Below are 11,376 nucleotides of genomic sequence, written 5' to 3' on the forward strand. Positions count from 1 at the left end.
AATATACAGATAGCAGATGTTTTATAAATAAAATCTACAAGTAATACACTAATTTGCAAATCATATATACATATATGTGTGTGTGTGTATATGTATGTATATGTATGTGTATGTGTATGTGTGTGTGTGTGTGTGTATATATATATACTTTTTTTCTTCTTTTTTTTTCTTCTTTTTTTCTGCAAGATCTACTGCTGTCGTGACTCAGACTGCCAATCAGGTCCTGTCTTTGGTATTTTTTTGTAACTGGGGTGTGAATAATTTGGGAGACTGTATGTATTAATACTGTTTGACTGTATGTATTAAGAGGATATTTGCTGTAAGTCTCTGTCTCCGGCAGAGAGCAGCAGACTTTTAAACTAGCAGCAAAATTACGGCAAAAAGAAATGTCAGAATTATGAATAGCAAACTCACTCTCTCTCTCTCTCCCTCTCTCGCTCTCACTCACTCACACACTCACTCACTTACACACCTCTCAGTGAAATGGGAGTGGCTTGTTACTTTCACACAAACCTGTTTTACTGTCGCTCAGAACCAGGAAGTCACTCATACTTTCATTTACAGAGAAACACAGCTGATCTGAGCTTGCTGGTCAGTGTGTGTTTAATTGATTTACCTTAAATCTGAGTGTGTGATCAGTAAAATGGCAGAGGCCAGTATTTCAGAGTTTCAGGACCAGTTCATGTGTCCAGTCTGTCTGGATCTCCTTAAGGATCCTGTGACTATTCCCTGTGGACACAGTTACTGTATGGGCTGTATTAAGGGCTGCTGGGATCAGGATGATCAGAAGGCAGTCTACAGCTGCCCCCAGTGCAGACAGATCTTCACACCAAGACCTTTCCTGGGTAAAAACGGCATACTGGCTCAAATGGTGGAGAAACTGAAGAAGACGAGACTCCAAATTGCTGCTCCTCCTGCTCACTGTTATGCTGGACCTGGAGATGTGGAGTGTAGTGTTTGTACTGGGACAAAACTCAAAGCCATCAAGTCCTGTCTGGAGTGTCTGGATTCCTACTGTCAAACTCACTTTGAACAACATGAAAAACTGTTCAAAGGGAAGAGACACAAAGTGACTGATGCCACTGGAAAACTACAGGAGAAGATCTGCTCTCTTCATGAGAAGCTGTTAGAAGTTTTCTGTCGTACTGACCAACAGTGTGTGTGTCTGCTGTGTGTTATGGATGACCATCGTGGACATGAGACAGTGTCTGCAGCAGCAGAGAGGACTGAGAAACAGGTACAAAACTCATCTGTCTGTAATTAAGACAATGTACATGTACTGGACAAGACACTGTCTCACATATAGAGTTTAATAAGGTGGTTTTATCTGTGTTGTTATTATTGGTTAACATTTGACACAGATTTCATCAGTTACCGTTTTGATGGTAAAGTTTGACTTTTGTAACTGTCATAAAACACACAGAGAAGTGAGTAAAAATAGAGCACACACATACACACAAACACACATTCACACACAGACTGTGTATAAATGTATCCACTGTGATTTGTTTTATTTGCATGACAGATGCAGTTAGGAGAAACTCGGAGGAAAACCAAGTGGAGAATCCAGAAGAGAGAGAAGGAGGTGCAGGAGCTGAGGCAAGCTGTGCGGTCTCTGAGGGTGAGTGTTGAACAGAGGAGAAGACAAGAGCTGGCTCCTGGAGGAGTCATTTCAGGGCTCAGTCAGGGCTCTCCTCCAGTCAGCTAGTGAGAAGTCCAGTGTTGGGCTACTGTCCAATCCCACTGGGTCATAGTGTAGGGAACAGACTGGCTGAGTAAGAGCTGAGTGAAGTGTGTGATTATAACAGACCCTCCTCCTCTGTGTGTGTGTGTGTGTGTGTGTGTTCGTGTGTGTGTGTGTGTGTGTGTGTGTGTGTGTGTGTGTGTGTTTGTATGTGTGTGTGTTCGTGTGTGTGTGTGTGTGTGTGTGTCTCCTAACAGCGCTCTGCACAGGCAGCAGTGGAGGACAGTGAGAGGATCTTTACTGAGCTGATTCGCTCCATTGAGAGAAGGCGCCATGAGGTGACAAAGCTGATCAGAGATCAGGAGAAGAGTGAATTGAGTCGGGCTGAAGGAGTCCTGGAGCGACTGGAGCAGGAGATTGCTGATCTGAGGAGGAGAGACACTGAGCTGGAGCAGCTTTCACACACAGAGGATCACATCCATTTCCTCCAGGTAACAGTGGAGGACAAAGTGCTCACCAATATAACAGCACTTGACTTCTCAGTAAAATGTATGTAGACTTTACAAAGTTTTGTCTCATCTGTCAAAATTTTACTGTGTGTTCTCATATGCGTGTGTGTTTGTATGTGTGTGTGTGCGTGTGTGTGTAGAGTTTCCTGCCTCTCTGTTCCTTTCCTGGGTCTGAATACTTACCCAGTATCACTGTCAGTCCACACCTCTCTTTTGAAGATGTAGGAAAATCTGTCTCTCAGCTGAAAGAACAACTGGAGGATTTCTGTAAGTACGAGTTTAGAAGAACTTCCTGTAAACATTCAGGATTTAAATATTGGTACTGAAACTACATGAGGAATATTTCATTTCAAATCAGTTCCCCTTTGAACAGGTAAATTATCATTCCTTTTCTCTTTTTTTAGTGACAAACATCAAGATCAGTCCTCCTCCTCAACCCAAAACCAGAGAAGAGTTCCTACAGCGTGAGTTACACTCTCTCTCTTTCTCTCTCTCTCTTACACACATGCACACACATGCACACGCACAGTCACACACAGCTTATTATTTTACACACAGCTGAGACATAAAAGGATCTGACAGCTATTGTTTTGTAATATTATTATATTATGGTGAAAATGTGAAGATCTTTGCATCATGATAACCCCAATTAGACACAAGTTCTTACTGCATGAGTCACAAACAGTTGCAGAGAGAGAGAGAGAGAGAGAGAGAGAGATGAATTTTGACAATTTACTGGACTAGAAGAAGACAATAAAAATGAAACAGTTCAAAATGACAAAAACAAAATTACAGGTATTTTGCAAAGTGAATTTGACACTAACAGTGTGACAGTTGGTCCTGACTGTTGACAGTTTCAAACATTATAAAGAGTCACAATAACACAACGGCAGAAAAATCCCGCCCCCATTGAGTACCTGACCGAGATTCACTCTAATGTGCCGTGAATGAACATGTTTTGGTATTTCAGATTTGCTTTGGTAATATTTTATGTACTCATGCCAATACTGCCAAGAGGTGAATTATATTGAATTAACTTCACGGAACTTATTTACACAATAATGGAAAGAAAGAAAGAAAGAAAGAAAGAAAGAAAGAACGAAAGAAGGAACAAAGAAAGAAAGAAAGAAAGAAAGAAAGATGATTTTCATGTTCCTGAAAAGAGAAGAAATCAAATTTACATTAGACGCTCATGAATGAGATTATGTTTCTCTCTTTAATATGATGAAATACTGGTTTAACGTTAAGTGAATATGACATTTTATTAATATCCCTGTTAATATCATAATAATTATGGATTTTACTCCTTAAGATTTAAATTTACATTAAAATGTCTTATTCTTGATGGTAATTGATCTTTATTAATTCAGTTTTTATTTTTACTCCTTAACTCTCTTAGATTCCTGTGATCTCACACTGGATCCCAACACAGCACACAAACACCTCTGTCTGTCTGAGGGGAACAGAGTGGTGACATGGAGTGACAGACTGCAGTCACATGCTTGTCATCCAGAGAGATTTGATTACTGGCCTCAGGTGTTGTGTAGGGAGAGTGTGTCTGAACGCTGTTACTGGGAGACTGAGTGGAGTGGGGATGATGGGGTTTATATATCAGTGTCATATAAAAGCATCAGCAGGAAAGGAGAAGGTAATGAGTGTGTGTTTGGATTTAATAATCAGTCCTGGAGTTTGTACTGTTCTCACTCTAATTACTTATTCTGGCACAATAATAAAGAGACTAAACTCCCCATAGTTCCCAGTTCCTCCAGAATAGGAGTGTATGTGGACCACAGGGCAGGAACTCTGTCCTTCTACAGCATCTCTGACACAATGACCCTCCTCCACAGAGTCCACACCACATTCACTCAGCCCCTCTATCCTGGGTTTTATGTTTGGAATGAGTCAGAAGTGAGGTTATGCCGCCATCAAATATGAGTAAAATAGAATGGTCCAGTTATGATCAAAATGTCAAATATTTGTGTTGGATTTTAAGATGACAAACATGATTTTGTTAATTATGGATGGAGGCTGTAGTAATCGAGTGCTATGGTTTTAGCTGAGATTACTTCTATGTTTATCTTCTGATTCTTCTCTGCAGTGTTGTCTGGTAGGTTGCTCTTCATGACTGTGTTGATTTTGTCCTAATAAAATCACTTTGTGTAGCTCAATCTGCCCCCGTTGCTAAGAGACTGTGTTTAAAACAGACACGGACAGTCCAGTAAAATTGTCACATCATGCTGCTTTTTGCACTTTGAACTTTGACCTTTGACCTTTGAGACAGAAGGTACATCATTTCTAATCCATTTATTCACATATACCTGATGAATCCAAATATTACTGATTTTGGAAAAAACAAGGAGTGTGTCTGTGTTGAACTGAATAAACTGAAGTGAACTGATGTAAACTGAACTGAATGTCTCTCTATCTGAATCCTGTGTGATTTTCACATTCAGTAGATATTTTGACAGCACTGACTCTGGAGAGGGTGACTCTTATTACATTCAACTCAGTCATAGAGTATATGACACAGTCTAATGGTCATGTCAACCATACAACATCATCACTGAATCTAAACTCAATCTGATTGGCTCCTTTTAGCTCTGCCCAAAACCATGAATAGACCACAGATGGTGTGGTCGTGATGTCAGCCTCCAACACCATCTCTATACAGATATCTGTGTGTTTCTTTATCAGTGATCACAGACCCTCCAGAGACTTCCAGTTTGTCTGAGTCTGGAGATTCATCTCATTGCATTAGTGCTGGGAAAGTGACCAGCAAGTTCCAGCATCAAGTGCGGGGGGAGGTTATGCCATCAACTGAGGAAAGCCCAATAAAATGTCCAGGGAAGTGGTATGATGCCTCTCTCACTGACAGAAACAACGTATTCAGGACAGAGAAACAGGCAGACGAATGGCTGAGAAAGACAGAGGGATCAGGCTTACCAGCAAAATTCAGAGCCTGGTTCTTCCAGCACAGTCTGCTACCAAGACTCATGTGGCTACTGACAATTTCTGAAGTGCTTATGACATCAGTGGAAGGAGTCAAGAGGCGAGTGAACAAATCCCTCGACAGGTGGCTCAGAATTCCACCAAGCTTCATGTCAGTAGGGCTATACATCAAGTCTGGACAGTTACAGCTACCCCTATCATCAGAGAGTTCAGAGAGTTCAAGGTGGCAAAGTGCAGGTTTGAGATGATGTATAGAGACTCCAGGAATGAAAAGGTCAGAGGTGCAGGCGTCACCACAAGATCAGGACGCAAGTAGGCAGTGTACGACACTCTTCCAACACCAACAAACCTGCACAGGTGGGGAATGAGGGAGGACCCACTGTCCACTTGGCACACATACTAGTGGGGTGTAAGACTGCTGTTAGCCAGGGGAGACTCAGATGGTGTCACAGGCTGACGTCTTAGAGCAGGAGAGACGAAAAAAGCACCAGACCCACATGAGACCAGCACCAGCCCCCCCAGTTCATCAGGGAGGGGGAGAAGCCACCCTCCCCCAAGAGAACCATGTGAACCATGTGAACGCTGAGCCTAGAAATTATTCAGCAGAACTCTTCATTAGCCGTACATATAATAAATAAAAGTATCAAAACAGCAAGTACAATAATACTCTCAGAATTCAATACTTCTAGCTAACAAAGTTCCTGGATCACTACATTCAGTAACTTGAAATAATTTATCACGTAGGTCTACTCAAAGAGTAGGAAAATGAACCTACACATTTATTACAACGATCAAATTCAAACGGTACAGAATGAATCTAATGTTGAATAAATTGCGATTCAGCCGGAATTAACGCACATCCACACACATACAACAGCATCTAAACTACTCACAAGAAGACAAACAACTAACGGTATAACAGTATCCTTGCTACCTAATGTATGAACTAACAACAACGCAAGTATGAGGTATTACTCACGAAGAGGCATGCTTAACCAAAGGAAACTATTGTGAGTGATGCTCTAGTGGTAGTTACTTACACACGAAAGGGTGGTGAGGGAGGGAGAGAAAAGAGGGAAGAAGAAGAGCAGGCCCAGCCACGTTCAGGTATGAGAGACTGGAGTTACTGAAGTTGGCAGTAGGAGACCGTGAGTGAGACTTCGTGTCAGTGCCAGAAAATCTTTTAGCCTCGTGGATCCTCCGTAGTGATGAGGCTGGGCCGATTCTTCGTGGAGACAAGCGGGACAGAACAGACGGACTTACATTTCCGGCTGATACAACCACCCGGAGCTCAAGTGGAGCTGAACTTTAGCGTAGCTGAACTGAAGGATAGCAGGGGGTCTGACGTTTTATTTGGTTTGCAGACGGGGGGGGGGGGGGGGGGGGGGGGGGGGGGGGGGGGGGGGGGGGGGGGGGGGGGGGGGTTGCTGCTATCCTTTTGGGGGTGTCTCTGCCGCTCCTTGGAACTTGTGACGTGTTCATTTGAGCTCAGTTGAAATACTTTTACATAATTCAGAGCCGGCCCAACACATAAGAAAACTAAGCGGCTGCTTTGGGCCCCTGTGGCCAGAGGGCCCCTCAGAGCATTTGAAATGAACCACAAGCGAGTTTGAATTTTTTTTCCGGCGATATATTACATTAATGATAATCATACAGAAACGCAATAATATTGTTGCGACCTGATGGGTCCTGTGGGTCAGGACACAGGGACAAAAGCTTTAATTGGAGGGACTGCCATCAATCACTGGTACGCTACCAATCATCGACACGTCCGCATCTTATACATTCCGGGCATGCTGGCATTTGGCAGCCCAGCAAGAGAGGGGCGGGACTTCCAGGGGATATGTAAACGTAAGTAATGGAAAGTTCGCTCTTCCAAGCTTTTTCCTTATGGCTTTGCTCTGTTCTTTTTTTGAGTAAGTTCACAAAAAATGAATGTCGCAAAAAGGACATATCCTTGTGTTTATCTAAGTTATTTGATTTTAATTGTTGTTGATTGTTGTTCTTAGAGTATTAGTACCACACTGAGGGAAAAAACAATTCTGAGATTTCGAGAAAAAAGTCATAATATTACGTAATTTTAAACTACATGTTATTTTAGAGGGGAAATATCAGAAGAGCAGCCTGCCGCCTGCATTGAAATGAGAAACGGAACTGTAGACCTGTGTTTGCTCCACAAGCAAACACAAGTGAAGTTACCTGCTGTCGTGTGTGACACGGCACGATGCCTGACATAAACGGCAGTTGCCAGAAGCAGGCTCAGGCTGCCATTGACTGTCCTTTCGCCCGCTTAGTTGGTTGCTGGTAAAATATTTTCCTTAAAATTACATTGTTTTTTTAAATTGTACCATTTTATTCTCGTAATATTATGATTTTTCTTATTAAATTTCAACTGTATTCTCGAAATATTTTGGGTTTATTTCTCAGTTACAACTTTATTCTCGTAACATTACATAATATTATTCTCGAAATCTTAGCCTTTTTTTTCAGAAAAGTGGCCCTAATTTTTTAAACCAAAAGCAATTAAAGTGATTAACTTGTTTACAGTAAATGCATTGTCTGCTGGTTTATTTGGCATACACAATGTTCAGTATGCCATTTAGTTCTGTATCACTGTGAATACTAAAGTGCAAATTAACACCAGACCACTCTCGTGAGTTTGCAACCTTTTAAGATTAAAAACCAAAGAAGGTTAAAAACATGCCAGGCTGACATTTGTATCATGTAAGCGACACAGCTACAACTAATGAAATTGATAATTTGTGTGTTAGATTTACAGTGGGTGTGTGAATGATTAAGCATTGCAAACAGTCAATAGTATTGATGGCGCCAAGGCGGTAGAGGGGGGCCCCAATCAAATTCTTCTAAGGGCCCCATAAAGGCTTGGGTCGGCCCTTTTTCCCATTTAAGAATAGTAAAATTACATTAGCTTACTCGTACCTGCCGCACTTTATGCTTCTGAACAAGACCAAATGTGGTTTCTTTATCATTAAGAGCAGCACAGTTTCACTGATGGCCAGAAAATTATCTACTCGTTACTTGGCTCCTGGTTATTCTTAAGTCTTACTGCACTTTTATGACTATACGAACGGTTATGACTCGATATGCATAATTAATTCATACGGTTAGTATCATTTTTCTTTTGTTCTACATAGTTTGTGCATGAGTGGAGCAATGCAGATGGGGCCCGTGGCAGGGTCTGAATTCCAAACTCACAGCGTAACTAACCTCCCGAGGTGATCTAGTCTCCCTCGAACTGAAAACATCGAGCCTGGTGTCTGTTAGGTGTTAAAGCGAGTGGTTTCTGCTTTGATGTGCACTGGTCCTGAACGCAGAGAGGCTTGGGCCATAAAAAGGGTCAAAGGAACAGAGTGGAAGGAAGAGAGGGTCAGAGAGGTCAGAGAGAGAGAAACAGGAGGAACATGGGGAGAGTCTGTACAATATTAAATCTCAGAATCACTGAAACGTTTATTATTAGCTCACGCATTGTAACATAAAAAGTCTCTCCTCCAGTTGCCGCCCGAACAACTAAGAAGAGCCACCTACAGCTGACACAATCGTGAGGAAATAAGGCTGGACTTGGGAAGAAAACTATACTTTCTCCAGGCCATCCAAACATCCCTGAGGCCTGGCACATATGGTCATATGATCTGAGGAGGCGAAGAGAATCACCCCGATAGAACTGACAGTCCCGTGGGATGACAGATGCGAAGAGGCCTCAGAGAAGAAGGCCACCAGGCACCAGGACCTGGTCCAACAGTGCAGAGACGAAGGGTGGCAGGCCTGGCTATTTCCAGTTGAGGTTACCTGCGTTTTTTTTCCTGATGCAGTCTGTGTGGAAGATGTTCACAGAAATAGCCGGTAGGGAGAGGAAGACAGTGGTTGTGCAGTCGTGATTGTGGTTACTATAACAGTGTGTCCATGCAGAAGTGACTGTGTTGTGGGAAAAATATCGCTTCGGTTTATAGCTGTAACTCTCAGAAGGAAAAAGTGTCCCATGACTTTTGTCATGACGATGTATAAAAATTGATAGGGATATGTCCTTGCTTACTTACTATGTGCTGCAAGAATGTATCTGTGTGTTAGAACAGAGAGCATTTATCATGTAGGAGACATGGCCTCTGAGTGAACTGTGTGTCTGTGCCGCTCGGGGAGCAGTACAGACATCTGTTATCCAGTGCTCTGTGAGAAAAGTTATCTTGTCTACCCCTACACATGTCCTTGGCGGTTTTTCTTAATGTATAACATGCTCTGCACGCCATACCCTCAGTGTGAAGCGCGCTTCATCTCTGAGTGTGCTTCTCCCATGCGCATGAAACAAAGGTAAAGGGTTCGTCACATCTGAAGTTTTTTGTCTCTGAGAATTAGCAACTTTCATTACAAGGGACTTGAAATTTCTCTTACAGTGTTTGTGCAGTAGTGACACTGTTTATTGTAGTGATGTGTTTATTGTAGTGATGTGTTTTTGCAGTAATGATGTGTTTATTGTAGTATTATGTTTATGCAATTGTGACTGAATTTATTATAGTGATGTATTTATGCAGTTGTGACTGTTTATTGTAGTGACTGTGTTTATTGTAGTGATGTGTTTGTGGAGTGCTGACTGTGTTTAGTGTAGTGAATTGTTTATGCAATAGTGATGTGTTTACTGTAGTGACATGTTTGTGCAGTAGTGACTTTGTTTACTGTTGTGAAGTGGTTGTACAGTAGTGATGTGTTTATTGCAGTGGTGATGTGTTTACTGTAGTGATGTGTTTGTGCAGTTGTGACTGTTTATTGTAGTGACGTGTTTGTGGAATGGTGACTGTGTTTACTGTAGTGAAGTGTTTGTACAGTACTGATGTGGTTACTATAATAGTGTGTTTATGCTGTAGTGACGTGTTTATGAAGAAGTGACTTTTTTTTATTGTAGTAATGTGGTTGTACAATAGTGATGTGTTTCCGCAGCAGTGACTGTGCTTTTGCAGTAGTGACTGTGTTCATTGTAGTGATGTGTTTGTGCAGTAGTGATGTGTTTGTGCAGTAGTGATGTGTTTGTGCAGTAGTGATGTGTTTATGCAGTAGTGATGTGTTTGTGCAGTAGTGACCGTGTTGAGGTTGGCTGCAGGGGTTTCCTGGCGCAGTCTGTGTAGAGGGAGCCCACAGCTCTGGGTGTATCAGGAAAGGGAGAGGAAGACTGGGGCTGGCAGGCTGGGAGAGGCAGCGGAAAGAACCTCTTGTTAGCTGTGGAACAGGTGGGAGGAGTTGAGCTGGAAGCCAGGAGAATGTGGGCGGGGACTGGTCATCACTGTCGACCCGCCGACAGGAGGATGTTGGGGTTCGGGGTTGAAACGTCCGAGGAAAGATGGACGCCACCTGACGACATCTTGTCCTGGCCGAAAGCTTCGGTCATAAAAAAGTGACTGAATGTGTTAGCAGCATCTAGATGTATCTAACAGTCTCAGAGAGTGTGAAGTCTGCATATGAATGGAGTGAAGTTGTGATATGTCAGCATCTTACATCAAGAGCAGCTGTGGGTGAAATCTAACAGACTAAAAAATGTTCATGCAGGAAATTAAATCAGGACTATAACAAAATCTTTCTTCCCTCCACACCTCGTTTTTCTTTGAGACAAATAATGGGAAGAAATAATCTTATCTTATCAGTTCATTTAAAATATGAAACACACAGACAGGTTCAGACAGCAAAGAAAGTTTTTAATGTATTCTGTGAATGCACTGTACTGCACTTTGCTTTTAATACATACTGTGAATGTTTGTTAATGTTCTAAATGTGGCAGCATTCTTTATGTCAAAGATAAACTTCCCTATGAGACCAGTAAAGTAATCTTCAGATCTAAGCCTAATTATATGTTATTATAATGCATGTGTAAGATAATTATGCTTAGAATACTAGAATTATTAATTATTGTTATATGTTGAATTAGACACCATATATGCCCAAATAAGTCAAAACATTTTGGCGCCACTGCATTATTGAAGTTTATAAGTTGTAAATTGATCATTTTGAAGCCTTTTCATGAATCCTTTTAAAAATAGTATGTTTTTATTGTATACAGTATATATGAAGGATTATTAATATACTCTCTCTCTCTCTCTCTCTCTCTCTCTCTCTTTGACATCACACTCCTCAGTTTACCATATGCTAAGTGATCTACCACTTTAAGAATTCACTTACAAAGAAACACAGCTGATCTGAGTTTCCTGATCAGTTTAATCAATTGTTCATATTTCT

The 11,376-nt window shown here is 41.7% G+C and overlaps 1 protein-coding gene across 1 annotated transcript; it reads left to right on the top strand.

The window, feature by feature from the left end:
• The first annotated feature begins 100 nt into the window (after positions 1 to 100).
• On the top strand, positions 101 to 4,128 carry LOC115814600 (tripartite motif-containing protein 16-like protein). Its single transcript, XM_030777497.1, has 7 exons — positions 101 to 126; positions 640 to 1,237; positions 1,526 to 1,621; positions 1,942 to 2,175; positions 2,334 to 2,512; positions 2,617 to 2,657; positions 3,593 to 4,128. The coding sequence occupies exons 1-7, from the start codon at positions 101 to 103 to the stop codon at positions 4,126 to 4,128; spliced, it is 1,710 nt and encodes a 569-aa protein (XP_030633357.1).
• The last annotated feature ends 7,248 nt before the right edge of the window (positions 4,129 to 11,376 follow it).

The sequence above is a fragment of the Chanos chanos genome, chromosome 6 (assembly GCF_902362185.1).
Source record: "Chanos chanos chromosome 6, fChaCha1.1, whole genome shotgun sequence".
Taxonomy (NCBI): Eukaryota; Metazoa; Chordata; class Actinopteri; order Gonorynchiformes; family Chanidae; genus Chanos; species Chanos chanos.